We start from the raw sequence: 21,138 nt of genomic DNA on the forward strand, positions 1-21,138 counted from the left end.
CAATTTATCTTTTATCAAATAAAACGGCTTAATTAAGCATGTTGCAAGAGCAGAGGCTCCATAACCTTTTGACGTAGGGTGATAGTTTTTACAAGCTATCAGTATTACCACACTTGATTCTGATGTAAGTTAACATAATGCATTTCCAGTTCTTGAGCAAAATGGAGAATTTTGTGTGTTAGAAATCTGTGAAGCAATTGGAAGTTATTAAAACGGCAACCTCTTTGAATCCTCTTTTCTGGAAAGTGGAGTTTCTTATCTTTAGCCTGAAATTTACAGAAACCTCTAACCTTTCTGAAACCAAAACGTTTCCATGCTAAAAGCTCAACAGGATATAATGGCCTTCCTGTCACCTAGCTAGCTAGCTATTTAGCTATCCATTTATCTAGCTAGCTGTGTAGCTAGATAAATGGATAGCTAGGTAGGTAGCTAGTGTGGGGGTTTGATAATGTTAGCTAACTAGTTAGCTAACTAGCTAGCTATGTATCTAGCTATTTAGCTAGCTAGATACATAGCTATCTAAGTGTGTATCTAATTATCTAGCTATCTAGCAAGCTGTTAAGCACAAGCTATCTATTGATGTACTTAGCTCACTCTTCCACATGATGTATTCACAGATTTTTTATTTTTCAGTTTCTGACTGTCTAAGATGAAACTTGGCTGGTTCTGACCACCAGCAGTTTACTTGTAGCGTCTCTAACAATAATACCAGTCCCTTCGTTGTGTGTCGTCCAAAGAGCGTACTGTTCCAGAGCAGGGGTCCTCAAGGACCTGCTGTTCTGCCACTTTTAGATGTGTCTCCGCTTCAACACACCTGAGTCCAGTAATGAGGTCTCTGGAGAACTGTACTGCATACTGAGGAGGGGATCCAGCTGTTTGATTCAGGTGTGCTGTATCAGGGACACATCTAAAGGTTGCAGGACCTTGAGGTCTGCATTTGAAGACCCCTGCTCTCCACAGGTTAGTGTGCGGGGTTTGATAATGGAGAAAGGCCCTCTGCTTGTTGTTAACAGCGTAGAGATCCAGAAAAACAAGACTCCCTTCCCTCTGCTTTAGCTGTCAGTATAATTGCAACTAACAACGAAACTTTAAATCTGCCACTTAGTACTAAACATCTTGAAGCAGGTTTCACTTCCTGTCGTCTTTTAGTTTCTGGAGGTGTGACTGTATCTCCTTCTAGTTTCAAACGGATCGTTTTCTGGCTTATACCGCTCTGTCCAAATAAGCCTCCAGCGCCGAAATGCGTGGCCGTCTTTAATCTGCGGCGGTCTCACTTCCTGACAGATGCTCTGTTCGTTTAAGAAGGTTTTCTGCATAAGTTTAACTTATCGCTGCAAGCTGAAAACTTCACTCAAACGCAGACAGAGCGGGGCGGCGGAGAGAACAGCACTCCCACTGTCTGTCTGTTGTCGGAAGCTCTCTTCAGGAAGCAGATTGTCAACAACTAAACGCTTGACAGGAGACGACGAGCTTTGAAAAACAAAATCCTGGGCTCACTTGATGATGATGATGATGATGATGATGATTAAATTCACGTCCTATTTTGTTGATGCTGTTCCCGTCCTGACAGCCCCCCTCATGGGTATTAATATGAGAATAATGATGGGGGTGATTTGTCGTATTGTGTTCGGTTTCTAAAACGTTCAGTTTTTTTTTTTTTCCCCGGTTCTAACCCACCAAGGCAGGCTGCCTTCATGTATTAAAATGAGACGTTTTCGACTCCCCAGCGCCTCACGTTGCTTTCATCTGCTCACAGTTTCACCGCTGAGGGGTCAGAAGTAGCGGAGCAGCAGCGACTACAGCGGCACGCTCCGCTAATTCGTCTTACTTCATCAGGCTCCCTAGTAATTGAACACCGTGGGATGTTTCGCCGCCACTGTTGCCGTATTTCTGACTCCAGGACGAGGACTTCCTTTTTTTTTCTCAATAAATTTGTCCTGATGAGGCTTGTGAAAGGCTTTTGTCTGCAGGGGCATAAACCTGCGTAAAAACAAGACAGAAAGTGGAGTTATTTAAAGCGCATGTAATGTGACTAAAGTAGAAAACCGTGGCTCTTGTCTTGAGAAATAAAAATGCGTGCTGGTGGTCGGTTTTACACAGCTGTCGCTGCTGGGACGACGTGGCGTTGAGCGACGAAAACACCCACAGAAGCGTTTGTGTCAGGGTTTCCTACAGGACCTGGAAACGACTGGGATTAGACGGAACAACACATCAACGATCAACCTTCCAGACCACTCAGGTCTTCTGGTTCTGTTTCTGCTCTGCAATGCCAGAACCAGAACCAATCAAATTTTCTTGACCGCTGAGGGGGTCAAGCTGTAGAAAACTGCTGTAGTTTCTGCTGGAACATTTTAAATCAAGACTGGAAGCCATTTTGTAGAGTTGCCTTTGATTCGTAAACATTTGATCAGTATTTTCTTGATTGTATTGACGATACCATTTAACAAAATGTAATGTTTATTGCTTGCTTCGTAATTTGTTGCTGTTTTGTGTTTTTATGACGTGAAGCACGTTGAACTGCCCGTTGCTGAAGTCTGCTATACAAATAAACTTGACTCACCAGGATGCAGATTGTTTGGAAAAGTACATTTGTGGCTGTTGTACTGAACTTTTGACCCACTTGACAAAAAAGTTTGGATGCCTTTGGCATAGACCCTTTCCCATCGCCTGAATCGGGGATTCACAGTGTATCGGTAATAACGTCGGCATTGTTTTTTTTAACACATTGATATCAGCCTGATAGGTTGGATCGATATGAACAACCGATGTTTATTTCCATATTGTGGCCGTTTCCTGACGGGACAGAAGGAGTTTGGTGAGGTGGCAGTCATCATGAAGCAGGACAGGATCATGGAGTTTAATGTAGACGATACAGGGAACCCTCGCTGTAACGCGGTTCACCTTTCACTGCCTCGCTGCTTCACAGAGTTTTTTGTGTACATATATACTTGTCTTGGAAGTCTTGATTCATAGCTACAAGTTAACTTTAGTATGCAGTTATGTCTTCAAAAATTATATGAGATTGACACGTGACCTCATATTCATCGTGAAAAGTGAATAATATGAAGAATTTGGACATTTTCATGGTAAAAAAAGGTGGTCCCATTATTTTATAATTGAATACAGTGAACCCTTGCTATAACACGGTTCACTCCTCACTGCTTCGTGGATTTTTTTTGTGTAGTTTTTTTTTTTCACAGTGCATTGTGTTCTGCGTCCTGATTGGCTAAACAGTCTCCGCGCTTCTTCTCTACCTGTGTGCCAATAACGTTACGTTATTTAAATATACGTAACGCAGCTTGGCAAATTTTGGCAAATATTTCTACCCAGAAGAAAAAAGAGCGACAGCAACTACCGATAACTCTGTTTTTCTCTCAAAAAAAAACACACCTGCACCACAGGCGTCAGAAGAAGAAGACACTAGAGAGAGGAGTGAGGCTGCAGCGTCACAGTCAGAGGAACAGTGAAATACGCCAGTCACAATTTGTCCTCCTGTACTTCGTATTGATGATTAAAATGATTATTTTACTGTAGTTATTTGAAAGAAAGCGTTCTATTAGTTTAAAAAAAATGCTTGGGCCTGAAAACAGGTTTTGTTCTTTGGTTTCAGTGAAGAGTATTTAATTATGTTGTCTAATAATTGTAAAAAATAACGGTAACTACTTCACGGATTTCGTCCATCACGGGTTCTTTTTGGAACTTAATCCCCACGAAAAACGAGGATTCACTGCATCTGTAAATATTGATTATCGGCCGTGACAGCAAAATTGGTAACTTTATTTGACGGGGTGAGCATGAGACTGACATGACTGTCATAAATGTAACATAACACCTTCTATGAACATGAAGGAGTCTGTATGAATGTCATTGTGTAAACATTCACAGTCAAACATGCACAAAGACTCCTTCCTATTCATAACAGGTGTTATGTCACGTTTATGACGGTGTAATATCAGTTTTAAGAACACCCTGTCAAATAAAGTCTTTCCGCCAAGGATAATAGTATCCCTGTCGCAAAGCAAGAACTCAATTATTTGCACGATAAATTAAAACAAGATCAATAATTTCCATTTGCTTGATTTTTCTCTGCAATTTTTTTCAAAAACTGGATGATGAAAATCTTCAGTCTGGTTCTTTGGTCTCAACAAAACCTTCTTTTTTGAAGGACAATTTTGTTTGAGAGAATTTATGATTCACTTGATTTGTGGTTTCTGTAGTTTTGTTTGATTTATTCTGAATTTTTTAAAACGTCTTCCAGTTCCAGTGTTAAGTGTTGATTAGGATTTAAAGTTTATTGATCTTTGAGAATGCGTCCTTGCATTGTTATTATGCCATTACCATTATATTACTTGTAGATGGTCTCAAAATAATATTTTCATTTATCGCAGTATCTTCTGGGACAATTTATCGTCCAGCAAATTTAGTTATTGTGACAGGCCTATTCAACAACAGATATTGGTGTCATCCCGTCTGTGGTCTGTCATCCCAGCTTTTTTTTTCTGTTTCTTACATTTAAAGCCAAACTTTTGCAAAAACACTGAAAAATTCACAGAGAATTTTTTTTTTCTTATTGTTATTACTATTACTTCTACTTTGAAAATTGTCCAAGCTGACCAAGTGAAACATCCTAAACTCTGTCCTGGAGAAAGAGTTGCGGTCCTGACCCCCACAGTGACGTTTTAACTGTTGCACGCTGTTCCTCCACAAGCAAAAGAAAGGCCTCTAGCCAGTCCATCTCCGTCTGGTTTCGTCATCGCCTCCCTTTGTTTTTGTGTTTGTCTTCGCTTCCTGAAGTGGGAATGGAGCGGCCCGGCGAGGTGGAGCAGGTCGACCTGGCCCCGACGCTGGCCCTGGGCCTGGGGCTGCCCGTGCCCCAGAACAGCGTCGGCCGCGTCATCCCCGGCGTGCTGGAGGAACGGTCGCTGCGGGACCAGCTGCGCTTCCTGCACCTCAACGGCCACCAGCTCAGCTGCCTGCTCCGAGACAGCGCGCCCGACTACCAGAAAGGTAGGCGGCAGGAAACTTTTCTTCCGGAGAGCCTCGTACCCGACGGGTCGCCTCGTTTCGGGACTTGTCTTGTTACTAGGCTCAACTTCCACACTTTGCTCACACCCCGCTACCTGCGAGGTTATCGGGGCAGGTTTTAGAGGGCTTAGTTTACGCCAGAACAAAATGCAGTGCAATGCTTTCTCACCTGATGGAGTCGTTTTTGAAGTGAGGAGCGTTTCAGCCGGCGTCAGTCAGTAAAATCCCGCCAGCGTGAATGAAACCAAAACATGCAGTCGGCTTCCATTATCTCATCTCGGCCTCCATCAAAATGTTGAACTCCATTTCCATATTTATTCTGCCATGAATAAAATGATGCAATGAATAAGCGTATTCATTGCATCATTATCATACTTATGGACACAGTCATTTGTATTTTTTTATGTAATAAAAATGATTCCATTTAGGACTGAAAATAGGAAATTGGGGACATTTAGATATTAACTAAAGTCTCTCCCATGCAGGTACTTTTATACATTCTGCGTATTTTAGGTTTACTCCACAATGCTCTGGCTATTTCCTGCAGTGGACAGGAAATAAAGAGGCAAAATTGAGCTACGAATACTGTTGCAAATGTAGAAATTACATCTTTTTTGTTAAACAACAAATGTGCCAAGGTGTCTTTAAAAAATGAGGAAACAGCAAATTAATATCTGCGCTGTTTTGAAGTCTTTCGTCTAGTGTTAAACTTTAGCTTTTAAGCACTAAAACGTCTCAGGAAGCCTAATGCTTGGCAGGAGTGAGCACTGGTGTCCCAACTATCATCACTAATTTAACTAGTAATTTGTAGATAAATCATCTACAGATACACAAAGGTAAGACAAATTCTCATGTGTTGGCGTTGTATTAAAATTAGAGACAACAAAACCTACAAAAGCAATTCCAAAATCCAAAGCACTTGAAGCTCATGTTTTCTATGACACTGTTTAATTTTTTCTTTACTACCGTGTTTGTTTGTTGTTTCCCATCAGAAATGCCACGGCAACATTTCCCAAAGTCGGAATTCCAAGTTGGAAAGTCAAAAAGTCTCTGAGCCCTTTGTTCAAAATCCAACATGGCTGCCATGTATTGTAAAGATATTAAAGGTTCATATCTAGTCACACCAGTTATTAAATGTATAGATTGTACAGAACGCAGAGAAATAAAAAGTGTTTGGATTGTGTTGCTAACAGTATTTAGCTACACAACAGTTTAGCAAATTCCACAAACTTCCGAGGCGAATCGAATGCAGCATATCCCCTTCATCTGATATTTAAAAAGTTTAATACAATTATTTCATTGCTTTTCCTTCTTCATCGTCCAGAAAGCAGTTGAGGGCCTGTGGGAAGAGGGCTTACAATGGACGCTGCAGAAAGTCACAGTTTGGGGAAAGCTCGCGTTTGGACAGGACCTTGTTTGCTGCTGTGCAAAACTAAGAGATTTGTGCGTACTTTTTTTTTTTTTTTTTTTTTTTTTTTTTAAATAGCAATGCTTGATTGTTAGCATGTGTGGGAAAAGGGTTAAATCTCTGCTGCTCCAGCGCTTCAAGTCAAACTGCAAAGATGGGAAATGTTCCCAGGATGAGAAGCGAAGTCCATCAAAACTGACTTTAAAAACAGACTTTATAAATTCAGATTGGGACTCATTAACCCTCCCGTCTCATGCTTTTGGACTCTGATATTTATTTATTTGAAACTGTGTTTTAACTTAATTTTATTTATTTATTTCGACAAGACAAAAATAAAAGCGAGAAGGAAAAATAAATAAGTGAAACAAATTGTCATTCCCTATTGACATGAAATTTTACATTGTCTCTTCAAAAAGGAGCAGGTCGATGGTACAAGATCTTATGGGGTTTTTTTATACATTTTTTATATCAATAGCATTAATGGTCCTGGAAACACTCATCTTATAGAATGTATTTCCCATAAAGCTCCTTTCTAAACAGTTTTTTAAGCTGATTTATGTTTGTCCTGTTTTTTAATCCGTTCCATAAATCTGCTCCACACACTTATAAAACAAAAACTCTTTTATGTTGTTCTAATACATTGTTTGTTTTTTTTTAAAGAAAAACAAAGAAAATAAGGGAGCAGTAGGACAAGAGAAAACATAACCAAGAACAAAACAATTAGCTTACCACTGCTTTTCCGTTTGAATAGGAGTGGAATGAAGTATGGCTGGAGAATAAATCATTGGCAATAAATATCGCAATAAACATGTGATCAGTATCAATACATAACACATCTTATAGAATATTCACTATTCAATATATGGAATATTCATTGATCCAGAACCGCGCAGCATTCTGGGAGATGGAGGCTCTAGTTGCTCAAACTGGGTTGGTGGCATCAACTGTCTCACGCGCTCCTTGGTTACCTAGCAACGAGCTGCTGACGCGCAGCAGCAGTTTCATGGTTTGTCACCTTTTCTCATAACTGAAAACCATTTAAAAATAATAGTAATAATGTAGAATAAAATAAATAAAATAACGGTGTACAGTGAAAACTGTGGCTAACACAGAAAAAATTACGCCACCAGCTTGGCGGTATTTAAGATGTTTAAAACAAAAAAGAATTGATAATTATATTGATATCGACTGACATGAAATGCTTCTATCGTGATACGTTTTGTTTTTCTCAGCCATATCGTCCAAGAAGAAGTGAACACTTGTTCAACCCTATTCCTTATCTCAATCTAACAAAGTATATATACCACCCACCGACTCAGTAATGATCAGAAAGGTGTAATTAAAAATAAACTGTGGTATTCATCTGCCTGCTCAATTTAACATGCAGAAGAACCAACAATTGTAGCAGCCTGAGCTCAAAAACATCAGTCTGGATTTGCTCAACTCCAGCAGGAGCTGGGCGTTTTAAGTAAACCTGTTTGGATCACAGCTTTTTTTGTGCCTGAATAAATTACCTTTTAAATGTAAAAACCACCTCAGGGAAGTCTCCGATCTGTAGTCTGCTCTTTAACTTCAATCCTTTCCCATTTCTGTAGAACTACTCGCACAAATCCCAGCCTGTATTTGTTTTTATCCGTCTACTTATGTCTCGCCGACGAGAGGTTTCTACGAGACATCCGATCTTTGAGCTCCTTCCTTCCTTGTTCCAGACGTCCTTCCCATCTTCCTGTTTAAACAGCCAGAAGTTTATCGTTCTTTTGTCTGAGAGGTGTCACGAGTGAAGGAGCCGACAGAGAGAACGTGAAACCAATCCCAGTTTAAAACAGGATGAATTTTAATTAATCCCACAGAGATCCCCGGTAAGCATTAAAGCAGCGATTTCATTTATTTACTTATTTTTTAAAAGTTTGTAGATGTCCTCATTTTCACAAATCGCTGATTTGGAAGATGGATGGACGATTTGAAATCACGCGCACGGCTGAAGAAGAATCCACAAAGATCGGCGGCGGCTTTAAAAATCCCGTCTGACCTGCTGGAGGTGATGGATTTGACGTGTCGCCTCACACTGAGCGATCCTCCTGATTGAAATGTTGCCCTCATTTAGTGCTCTGAGGCTGTCGGAGCTGCGCGGTACGTTGAATCACAGTTATCATTGCAGTATTGTTGTTCATGCTACAAATAAAACCCAAACACTATCAGACTTTTGTGTGAACGGTTTACGGTTCACATACTGCTACGTTAACTCATCTTGAGGATCTCAGCACAGCTAGCGTGAGAAATGCTTGCATCATGAAGCATTAACTATTGCTGCTAATCTGTAGTCACCCCTGTATGTGTGTGTGTGTGTGTGTGTGTGTGTATTTTCCCCCCAGTACCCAGTTCAGATGATGCATCAGGTTCACTGTGTTCATGTCTCCCGAACAGCAAACGTTGGATTTAGAAACAAACTAAAACGCAAATGGCACCGCATTTCCCTCTCTGTTTTAGTCCATGGGTTTCCATAGCGATGGGAGGAAAAAAGAGTCGGAAGTAAAGTCAGTAGACCTACATTTGGATGTGTTGGTTTGTCTAAATCCGTCCACTCGGGTAATCAGGAAGTTATTATGCAGCAGGATGTGTTTGCCACCGCTGCCTCGGGTGTTTTAATAACCCTCCCGTCGGACAAATCTTCCTCTTCTGGTGCTCAGGGTTTTGGAGTCTCAGGGTGCGGTTTGGATTTAGTCTTTTTTTTCTTGGGGCTGGGGTTTCTTGCAGATCTGCGAGGCATCGAGCGTTTTTTGTTTTTTTTCCACCCCGACTCCTCGGGCCGGCGTTTTCCAACTCGGCCCGTGTTGCGTTATCTCGAAATCTTGAGTTGTTTTTATTGCTTTTCACAAGAAATAACTTCCAGGACATGAAAGCAGGCCTTTTAAAAAAAATAAATAAATAAATAAATGATGATGCAAGGCTTAAACAACCCCGTTCCACCTTTAATTCTCTCTTTGCCACATTCCTGGGTCCTGTCTCAGTATTTCAATCTTTATGTTACGTTTTTTTTGTTTGTTTTTTTTCTCCTGTGCTTCTAACCTCGGGCATTTGGAGGAGCCATTAACCAATCCCTACACTTTCAGACGGATGACGCATGGCCGGGGCCATCCATATTGTGTAATTCATGCCTGCGGTTTAAGGCTCTAATATTTCTTCTAACCCTCTCTGTCTGACAGAGCCTCAGTCCCTATTTATCACCTCTATGCTTATGCTGCAGAGATAGGTGTTATATTGCAAATAATTGTTTATAGGAGAGGCTGCGTGTTTTTCGCGGAGCTGAAACAAATTGCTCTGGCCTTCGAGCGGCTTGGAGTAAAATGTGAGGAGGCATCATTTGATGTGCTGAATGAGTCAGAGCCGGTCTCGGTAAGCGACCAGACAAATCGCTCATGAGGCTAAATGGTCTCACCAGGAGAGAACTCGCTTCTTCTTCTTCTTTTTAAGTTGACACAGAAGCATTTAAAAAAAAAGAAGAAAATACTGAAATCTAATTGATTTTTGTTTGTTTGTTTTTTGCCCCATTCAAAAGAACATCATATGTCATTATGTCAAAAATGACGGATGAAGTCGTAAATAAGATTACAGGGATCTGATTTCTACAGAAACGGTCAGAAAGTTTTCCTGGTGATTAAAGACCAGCGCATGTCGGCTGTTTGTGGAGGCTTTTGTCGCGATGAAACGTCTTTCTGCATGGTGACGCGTCCCACCGCAACGGGTCCGCAAATTATTGGACCCGCAGCAAGTCTGAGCCGTTGTCTTGGTCTTCCAGATTCCACGGATGTCAGTCCAGTCAACCATTAACATTGGACAACCGATCGATCGATCAGTCAATCAATCAATCCATCCGTGGAGGCCCCCCCTCGTTGGGAGTTAAACTTGTAGCGTCCGCTGGTCGCGTCTCGTCAGCAGACACTTCTTCACAACCTCCAGGGCAGAACGGAGTCCACGCCTCAACGGGTCGGAGACGCTTCGGGGACCAGTACACGTCCAATTCCTAAAGTTACGCCTGATTGGTCTGTTTTTCTAGAAGCAACGTCTAGTGGCCCTGTACGTTCAGAGCCACTGCGAAGTTTTAACCCTTTCATGCGTGAATTATGATCCTGTATGACAGGATTTTAGTCCAAACTGCTTTTGATTTCCTTAAGGCGTAGGAAAAAATAACGTAGGGGCTTTTTTTGTTTGTTTTGTTTTGTTTTTTCTTCTTTAGTGTTAAACAAAAAAAAATTTCTAGGGTTTTTTCCCCAGGTGATCAATTGTAATTTTCTCCAAGTACAGAATTATTTGGAAAACACATCAGTGGTATTTTTCTCAGTAGAAGGAGAGACTGGCCACTTGCAGTGGATGGCCAGTAGCTGATAGTGTATTACATGGTGCACTAGTGTCCACTTCAGCATCTATAACATAGAAATCCACAAGAAGCACTAAAAAAACGGCTTTCAGATATCTGTCCACTGCAGTGGCCGCGATGCATGAAAGGGTTAAAATGGACGGATCCATTCAGGCATTTCAGGGAACCGAAGGGGAAAACAAAATTTGTAAGTATTTGGTCTTTGTTAGGCACACGGACAATTCCTGTCAAATGTGATTTATTTTTTGTATTTTTTATTTTTAAATTATTGTTTTAGTTTGCACAGTTTTTCCAGCGTTAGTGACTTCGGTTCCTTTGCTATATGAGGGCATTTAGCTGCCTCTGATAAAACAAATGCTTCATTCAGGAAAATAGGATTCATAAATTCATCGTATCTGGTTGAACATGAAGAAGAACGAATATGATATGATGCATAGACTGGCGTTTTGTTAGATTAACGCTACGGGAGGACAAAAACAAAAGGAGGGAATGACTAATTCAGAAAAAAATGTTTTACTAAATTGTAGTAAATTGTAGTAGATCACCTTGTCTTGAAAAATTAAAAACAAGATATTTCCTCTTTGCTTTTTTTTTTTTTTTCCCCCTGTCCAATCCAGAGGCCGGCTTCGAACAGTTTCGTGTGGCAGAAAAGGCTCATGGGAGCTGGATGAAGCTCTACCTGGAAGGAAACACCTCTGAGGTTCTGACCAACATGGGCAAAAAAGTCCTGAAGCAGTACCTGGAGGCGCTGGCTGCCATGAGTTCTGCTCTGAGCAAACAGCTGGGCAAATACGACATGTACTCCATGATCGCAGGAATGGTGTTTGTGTTCCAGGTGAGGCCCCCGGAGCGTCTGCTGAGGGAGCCTGGCCCCCCAAACAGTGCAGGAAGTAAAAATCGAAAAGAGAAACTCGGAAGATTACAAACTTTTGATAACTTTAATGCCAGTTAATATGAATAGGCATTTAAAAATAAAGCCAGGGGTAAAAATGTAGTTAGTTTGTTTTTCAATGCAGCAAGCAAAGTTGAAATGTTTACTGATTTACTCCACACACATTAGATTTTTTAAATTTTTTTTTTAATATGAAATCATTGTTTCTGAAACTGACATTTTAAACTGACCTCAGCAGCTACGCTTCCTGCTAGCTCCTCGTTTTCAAAATGTACCTGAAAAAATATACCTGCAACTTTCAGATGCGCCTTCTCTCCAATATACCTGAACACCATGAATGCCTCATTACCAGACCTCTGCCGAGTTGAATGACTGAAAACTAGAGCTTACATTTCATTTCCATGTCTTAAATTCGACTGACTTCAAACACCCTGAGATGAGGGAATTTGTATGACTCATGTGTGCTGCAAAAGGGATGCTAATAAAAATTGCGGGATAGTAGCCGTCGACCCCTGACCTGGAGACATCTACAGACTGCATAAAAGTGCAAACATCACAACGGAGAGATGAGGTTCCCACTTTTTAACCTGACAGCTGATTTGGTCCAAGTTGGTCAAACTTTTTCCTCACCTCACCTCTTCCTCCCCTGGCCTTTCAGCTCCTGCTGGTCTTACTGCTGGCGATGCCCGAAGCCCTCAGCAGCGCCGCGGCAGTGGACCTTCCGGTGCTCTCCTCCCTGCTCTCCCTGCCTTTCTACCTCCTGTGCCTGCTCCTTGCCTCCGTGCACGTGTTGGTGTGCACGTCTGCGGAGAGCTCCTGTTACTTCTGCAGCCTCTCCTGGGGCCTCGTGTTTGCCGCCGTCGCCTTCTCCTCGGCAACGTTTTGCATTCTGATCTCCGTGGCGACACGGAGGCTCCCGTTCGGACCCACGGTTCATGGGAAGGTGAGTGAGACGTCACGACGAAACTGGTGTACAGCGTTTGTGCTGCAGGAGTGTTTGTTTGTGCCGCTGTCATTTTAGAGATGTTAATAAATGTGTCCAGAGGTCGTAAAAGGTCAACCGACCAGTTCCCGTTTACAAACTCAAACGTAATACGGTGTCAGTCAACTGTGCAACTTTTGTGCTGCAGAAGGCTTTTTTAATGCTGCAATCAATTTAATGATATTAAATGTCACCAGCCACATTAACAAAGTCAAACAAAATTGATATGTTTCATTTTGATATGTTTGCCAACTTACATTTAGCCAATTAGCTCATCATAGGTTTATAAAACCATGACGTCTTCGTCCGAGTCTTCACTAATTGTTGAAAGTCACGGTCATCTTTGTGTATGTAAAGTTGTGACTGGATCTGATTCAAAAGTCTCAATAATTTACCTCATTATTCTGACATTCAGCGATTAGAAATAATTTCGACAACCCCAAAATGACAGGAAACATTTAGGCTCATTAAAACGAGTGGAGAGATGTTATGTTTGTAAAATCAGCTCGAATAATAATAAAGGCTAAGTCCACTCACTTAGGTTCTTTTGGTCTTTTTGATACTCGTCAACTGGTTTTTAAGCTCTTTGTTTGCCAAAGCTTTATTTCTGCACATCGATCCAGTTTAAGTTTTCTTGTTTTTATTTCTGAAAATTGGGGAAAAAATCTTCAAATCCTATTCAATGAGTTTTCAGAAGAACATAAATGTTTCAACACCTGACTGACTTGCCCACCTTCCTTGGTATTTAATCAATGACTCCACTTAATTACCCCCTAATTACTCTCCAGTATTGCATAGGAATACAATAAGGTAATAAGAAGTAGTTTACACCGGAGACGGCTCATTCATTTAAACACGTGAATCAGTGCTTCATGAAACTTTTATACATTCAGTACTAGATGAGAACATGAAGGAAAGGCTCTGCAAACACTGCTGCTTCTGTTATGTTTTTTTAGTAGTAATAATAATAATAAAAACAAAAACAAAAGAAAAGTGCACAGATGTTTTCTGTAGCTGATGACTTTCCTGTAATTTCCACAATCACTCATCTTCCTGTCCCAATACTGGAATGGATACACACTTAGAGATGGATGTTAACTTTGTCTTGTGTCAGATGTTTGTAAAAAAATGTTCAAAAATGTTTTTGTGCAAAATGAGCCACACACGTGGATCTTTACAATATCTGGACCAACTACCCGCTGTTACTTTTCCTTGTTTTTTTTGTTTTTTTTTCTAGAAAACATTGACCATGCCACAATGTTAATTGTTCATATTGTGAATGGAATAGAAAACCCAATTTCAAAAATATTGTCTTCATTTTGTGTTATTAGTACTTTAAAGTTACTAATAACATATAGCTAAATCATGTAACTATGTCACCTTCAGTCATTATAAAAATCCTAAAAATGACTTTGTACTTTGTAGTTTAATGCTTTGAAATTGGGCCTCTGTCTCTTTAAGAAGCTCCTGCTCTTTCTGAAACTCCGCCTTCAGGAAGTCATCTCAACATGGCTCCTCTATTAACCCTTTAACAACGTTTTTTACCAGCGTTGCTCTGAGAAGTAGCTCCTATAATGAGCGCAGCTGATGCTCAGTTCCACCAGGTGTTTGCTAATTGCTGCAGGCTAGTCTGAAGGAGCTGAGTTGGGGAGGGCTGCTTGGAAACTGCAGCTTTGAGGAGGAGCTGTGCCTCAAAGGCGGGGCCAAGACCACCCAGGTTTTTTGCACAGCTGAATGGCTGCCAAGGAGATTAAAGGACTTGCAAACATGCATCAAAATGAATCAAAACAACACTCCAGGTATATTTTTATCGGCGAATTACGCTATTACATGAGGTTCGGCTTAAAAAAGTCCATTGTACATCGTGCCAAAGCTGCTTTAAACAAAGGTTTTGTGATACGACCACAGAGGCGAGTAACCGTCTCTTGATGACGGTTCTGTACCTGGCAGAGTTCATCGTCATAGCAACATGAAGCGCTGCCTCGCGTAATGAAGGACAGCTGCATTTTTTTCCCCCTCAACTCTCCGAGGCTCTGCGACCTGACTGGGCCACTCCGAGGCGTAACGGGCCGCCGTTGTGAAAGAAGCCCTTCAGGTCCACCTTGAAGGTGAAACGAGCCTCTGAATAGCAACAAGAAGGATCCTACTGGGCAGACTTCACTTATAACCCAACTCTTACATGCAGAGGCAAAACATTAGCATCAGTGCTGATGGAGGCAGACATGTTCTGCTGTACAGAATGCATCCAATTGATTCCTTCAGCGGTCTCTAAATGCATGTAGCTTTGGAAAGCACGCCGAACTTCACCTTTATTGATCTGACTGCCTTATCTTCTGTGAAAGCTGTTATTTGTGTTCATTTAGTCTTCAGTCTTGTCACAGGTACATTTACTGATCTAAATGTATTTATACCTGGAACGGCTAGCAGCTCTTCAAAGGGCCGTCTTCAGGGAAGTTGTTCTATCAGCGTTCATGTCTTGGCTTTCTGTTAGCACTGGGATCAATAGCAGGTTCTCATGGATTACTTTAAAAGCAATGTATGGATTTTATCCCCGTTGCTCCTAATTGCAGGCACAAAAGAAGCCTGATGTAATGAGCGACCTGTTCTCAAAATGGGGTTTAGAGATTTGCAATAAGAGCACATCTTCATATGCCAGACTATCATAAACCTGTGTATCTCCTTTTTTATTATCAAGACTAGATAAGAAAGTTAGATTTTTCAAGTGACCAAAATCCTCAGTGCATTTTAAAAGCATTTTATGTGATAGTCTGGTGAGGTCCAAAAGTATTTTTTGCTATGTGGGCCGAAGTCACCATTAAAATAATAATAATAATGTAAAAGTAATTTTACTTTACTCGCTCTCGTTTTCCCTGCTCAGGATCCGATTTTTAAAGCTGATTCAGTTCAATGTTCGAAACGTGACGGTTTTAAAAATGTAGGACTGCAAAAGACAAAAAATTGGGCAGAAAACACACGCTCTAATTATCAGGGCATCCTTAGAACGTCTTAATCTCATTTATGTAAAATTGAGGCCTTTAAAATGTCTTAATTTCATTAAAAATGTAAGTTGGTTTTAAATATTTAAAATGGACTATTCTAAGTAGACTTTTTTGTCAGGCAAAAACGTTTGAGTCGCACGCAAACATCTTTTACGTTCTGTGAAAGATACCCTCGCTAGCTGGCTAGCCTTTTGTGCTTCTGTCTTGGCTAAGTGTAAATTTACCACAAGTTGGCTGGACAACGTTCATCTTCGCCACTGCAATCCATACGATGTTAAATGCAATATAATCCAATTCTCTTTGGTCACAACAAATATCATTTCTGTTGCGATATTTGACGATTTTAAAATTGTCTTTAAAAGCCTTTAAATACCAGTTGGTGAAACCTGCAGAAACTCTGGTTTTGCTTTAGTTTTTTTAACGAGCCAGAGAGTTTTGGCTCCAGGAATTTAGCTCACTTTCTGCTCCAGCAGAATATAATTAGAATTTGAACCCAATGACCCTGTAATGAGTTTGCTATTTCCCTTAAAGAAATATGAGGAGCAGAAACACTGTAACTCTAAAATAGTGACGTTATTAGAAGAGGAGGCCCGAAACGGACGATTTAATTGAATTTCATAACTTTTTTTTCTTTTTTCTTTTTTTTTTTTTTGAAGTTCAGTGGAGTCTGACAGCAGTAGAAAAATTTAACAAGATTTCTTTCTTGGCCTGGCTGAAACAGCTATGTTTTCCAATGAGAAGTCATAACACAGATGGTTGGGTCAAAATACTCTTTTTCTTCTTTTTTTTCTTCTTTTTTTTCCTGTGACATGATGGAAAGGCGGGTTCAGAGCCGTGCCGCTGGAATAAATCACAGACTCACACCAGGCCCAAGACCGACTTTCTGAAATAGCTCAAACGATCTGTTATAAATTATGGAAAAGATATGATTAGAATTAAACGTTTCACCAAAACTTTATTCAAAATGCGGCATTTAGAGGCCTTTTCTTGTTCCTCTCATGGTACAGAGGGTACTGTTGACAGGGCAGGAGCGCCGTATCCTTTTCTCAGCACGTTAGGCCTCCGCTCATTTTGATTGATTAATGTGCTACTGTACACGCTGGCCCCTGAGGCCCCCTGGAGAATATTTCTCCCATTTAGACTTTTCAAGTCAGCGGAAGAGCCTCGGGTTCAAGGGTAGACGAGGAGATCAATACGAAGGGACTCGCAGTCTGTTTGATTAATACATGAAGCGATCCGGCCACATGCTGGCTAACTTGCTTAGAAAAAATAACAGCGCCAGCAGGAGAGAAGACGGAGAATTTGAAGCTTTTATCAGGTAATATTAGTTTGAAATAGAAAAACGGAGTCAGTGTTTTACAAGTGGGTTACTTTAAAGCAACGGGGGTTCAAAGTGGGGCTCAGGGGCCATTTGCAGCCCTCGGAATGACGTTTTTGCGACCACATGACCACAATTCAAGAATAAAGTAGGACAAATCTGCTTACAAAAATGTTAGCTGCAACACAGAGTGATCATATTTTCCAATCTTTCTGGTTTTCTCCTGTTGCCATGGTGACTAGTAGCACCTCCACTCATTGACTCGTACTCTAAAGTTCACCTTGGTGCGCCAAAATCTGCTTTTAATTGCCGTATTAAAACTTGTCTGAATACAACAGCTGTTTTCAAATGAAGACTGAACTAGGGCCTGTTTTTAATGCTGAGAACCGGATAAAATGTTTTTGCAGTTTTCTTCAAAATAATAAGCAAACTCTAGGCCTTTCATTTAACAAGGGAAGACATGCGAAAACCATTAAAAGTATCGGATGTACGTTTCTATTTTTATTTTTTATTTTCTTTGTGCAAAAAAACATCTGATTACTGTTTTTGTTTAATTAAAAATAGTTCATGCTTAGCTTAGTTGGTAAAGAAAAAAATGCTACATTTTTGTTGACTTAAGAAAGTATGATATCTCTATTGAAAATTGTAGGTCACGTGACAAAACATTATACACCTCTTCTTTAAAGACTTTACGTTCTTCTGCTTCTTCCAACATCACCAAATATTAATGTTTCCTTCATCAAAATCATGACATGGACATAAATTGATCCTGGCCTAGAGAGGAAGTTGCTGTAGTTTTAAAACTGCTTTAAAATTTCCTGACTTTTTGAAGACTTTGCTCGGATATAACATATCTGATTTCTTCGCTGCGGATTGAAGAGGCTGCTGCTGCCATGGAAATCGTTCCTTAATGTTACACAATATGGTTACAGCATCAATATTAGATTAGCGGGTGTGTCCAAAGGTTTTGCTCACTCACCGTATGCTTACAAATGCAAACTAACGTCATAAAAGTATTAGAATTCGCTCAAGGACGCATGAAGAGAAAGCCGGGTGAAAACGCTGAATGTACAGCAGATGCATCGCTTGAACAGAAATAGACGAAGCACCGCAGGTCAGCCTGACCCACATAGATCCAGAATTACAAGAGAGGTGGAGTTATATATGTGCGTTTTCAAATATAATCTGCCTCCTTGCAGCTCAGAACAGTTGACTGACCTTTCATCTTTTACGTCTCGGCGGGGTGAAATGGCTCAAACAGAGACAAAAACGAACACTGAAACTTCCAACCTGACCTCTACTCTGTTGTTTTTTATTATTATTTTTATTCACTGCATTCTTATTTTGCCATTTTGAATAAAAAACTTGAATAAGTTTCTTTGTAATGGTAGCTTTACAGATTAACTCATTGAACACAGTGAGGTAGTATTTTACTGTTTTATGTAGGTTTCTTTGTGTCGTTAGTTATAGGCATCTACCAACCTGACCAGGGATTGGACATGCGCGCCAGTCTTTGGTTTGAGGAGTTATAGACGGGAGAATGGTTTCTTTTACATCTTGTCCCTGCTCACATACATTTGAAATAAATACATAGAGGTAATCAAAGCATAGTTTTCAAACCCAGCCATCAGTTGGAGGTGATGAAATGAATGCAGAAGCAGTTTTTTCCACCATCGCAGGCGAGTAAACGGCGTCTGTGTCTGGGACGCCGTCTCGACTAGGGAATGCCTCTATTAGTGCGTGCAGATGCATTCAACAAATTAGGATATTATTGAAAAGTTCATTCATTCCTGTAACTCAATCCATTGAGTTAAAACACATTATGTGGATTAATTGCACACGGTTCTGAGAATTATGATGATTTTCCACTTGCAGCTAATGAAAACGTTGAAGACCAATAAAAAGCATTTTTAATGTAGAACTGTGGGTTTAGTGAAAAGTGTTTTAAATGCCTACTTAAAGGTTCTCCTTTTCAAAATGTCCCTTTAATCTGTCAAGTGAGCCTTGTCGGAAAGCATATTCTGATTTATGAAATGTGGCTGTATTTTCAAACAGTCAGCTGGACCAGAAGGCCACTAGAGTGTGAGAGCAGTGTGCAGGGTACTTGGAGCTCACAGAGCTGGAACACATAAATGCTACAAAATACCCAAGCATTGGCCTAAATAATGAGCTTACATATGCTAATATCATGCTAAGCTATGCAGATGCACCAGTGAAGATTCACTCACCTCAGGATGTTGAATACTTGAAGGTGCTGCAACAGCAAAGCAACCTGACCTATTTTCTTAGTAAAGCATGTAATGTAAAACTAGATTCAACTTGAGCTATGTTTACACGAGACTGGAAACTGTCTGTATTTTCCGATGCTGATTGGGAAAAACGTTCCACGTTTAGACGGCGCAGCTAAGACATCTTGAGTTTGCTCTAGTTGTCATGCCAGGCCGCTAGAAGGCGCTGTGATTTTTAGCATGTAGTCAAACTTGCCCTTAGCGTCCACCTTGCTGTAAATGGAAACCTGTCTCAGTCTCCTGTGAGCAAAGTGTCATATGTATTCCTTATCAGGAATTATGCTAAACTGAACAGGTTATTGTCCTGCATTATTTCTGCGCAAGTGTTGTTCCCGACTTTATTTAAGTAAGAAATCTTTTAGATTATATTTGTTTGGTTTGAAACCATTTACAAGTGGAAATACATTGAACCAATTTCTTTTAAAACTTTAATGTTTTCTAAAGAAGAAAATAATGCGACGCGAGGCTCATTTGCTTGTCCCAAAACACAACTCCAGTGATCTCTAGAGACTGAAGTTTGTTTGATTACAGAATAAAGAGTGATTAGCCAATAATCTGGCCTAATAGTTCTGAATTGCCATTTGAGCCTATTTATAACTTGGAGGGAACATTATACCTTGAAAGATGGTCATGATACACAAGCAAAATTACAGCCTCAATTTTCTGAACGTAATGTGACACAGTTAAGTGTGTCCCCCCCCCTGCCTCTTCTACTTGTCTTCTTTTGAATAAAACTACTAAAACTAAATGTTTATTGATCTAATGTGCTGTAGAAAAGAAACAACAACAATAAACATTTGTTCTAAAACGGGCCCTGCGATTCTTTTGTACTTTTTGAAGGAAAATCAATTCTCAGCCAGCCCATTCCCACAGAGAACCCCGCTGCCGTAGCCTGCAGGTACCGGCACGCAGCAACTCAGCCTCTCTCTCCATCTTCGGGGCCGATGAGGCACGTCTGTTGTTTTCCGAGGTGAAATATTGCTGCCGAGCTGAGAGGTTGGCTGAACTCCGTCTGAACTGACTTTGCGCTAAATCAAGTCATTTGCATACGAGCGCGAAGCTGGAAAAACTCCCAATCTTGAGGATGGGACGGGCTCATCCTCCAGAGACGGGTCCACGATTGATGGATGACGGCTCACGGTCACCGTTTGCCGTGCCAAGGCAGGAAGTGACTGTTATATAGGAAGTATTAACATGATGGATAATCTGATGGCTTAAAAGAAATATATAGACCAGCTATAAAAAGCAACGTAGAGGAAAAATTGCCAATGGTGAATAGTTTTTGCATCAGTTGACTTGTTTTTCCTGCCTTGTTGGTGTTGCGTCCAGAACACTATAAAGTGCACAGGTCATTTAATAGATGCCGTGGGGTTAGCGTTTCAATTTTGGATAATTGTGATGCGAGTCATCTTGGAGGTTATTTGAACGTGTTAATTAACCCACTGCCAACTGCAATGCCAAAGCACAGAGGTGGGCGAGCTAAAAATATCTTGTGTGTGTGTGTGTGTGTTGGGGCTCATGCTCTCGCGGCACTCCTCTTAAGAAAAACATCCGAAGCGTATCGAATTACATTTCCCACAAATTCAGCTGATCAGAAGTGAGGAGTATCATCTTAAATGTCCTCAAACCTATCAGCGTTTATTACAAATAACACGAGCGTCTCAGGAGGAGATCTGCAGGCAATTCTTACCAACACAAAGAACTAACCAACAACACAAAGCTGGTTTAATATCTACTTCCAAACATAGTTTTTGCAATCTTTGAGAAAAGATCTAAATAATGTAGTGTGTTTTGGATTCACTCTGTTATACCGCTTTCTTTCAGGGTGCATCTGTACCATCTTTGTGGATC

At 40.6% G+C, this 21,138-nt stretch overlaps 1 protein-coding gene across 3 annotated transcripts in view; it reads left to right on the forward strand.

Annotated features, from left to right (window-relative positions):
* pigg (phosphatidylinositol glycan anchor biosynthesis class G) overlaps positions 1-21,138 on the forward strand; it is an 88,407-nt gene that overhangs the window by 22,939 nt on the left and 44,330 nt on the right. For 2 of the 3 annotated variants that reach the window (XM_044127417.1, XM_044127416.1), the window contains exons 6-8: positions 4,795-5,007; positions 11,426-11,643; positions 12,359-12,643. In XM_044127417.1, coding sequence (XP_043983352.1) covers positions 4,795-5,007; positions 11,426-11,643; positions 12,359-12,643 — 716 coding nt within the window. Of the gene's footprint in view, positions 1-4,794; positions 5,008-6,017; positions 6,100-11,425; positions 11,644-12,358; positions 12,644-21,138 lie in introns of those variants that run through there. The other variant, XM_044127418.1, reaches the window with a different exon arrangement.

This window comes from Gambusia affinis, linkage group LG09, assembly GCF_019740435.1.
Source record: "Gambusia affinis linkage group LG09, SWU_Gaff_1.0, whole genome shotgun sequence".
NCBI classification, from domain to species: Eukaryota; Metazoa; Chordata; class Actinopteri; order Cyprinodontiformes; family Poeciliidae; genus Gambusia; species Gambusia affinis.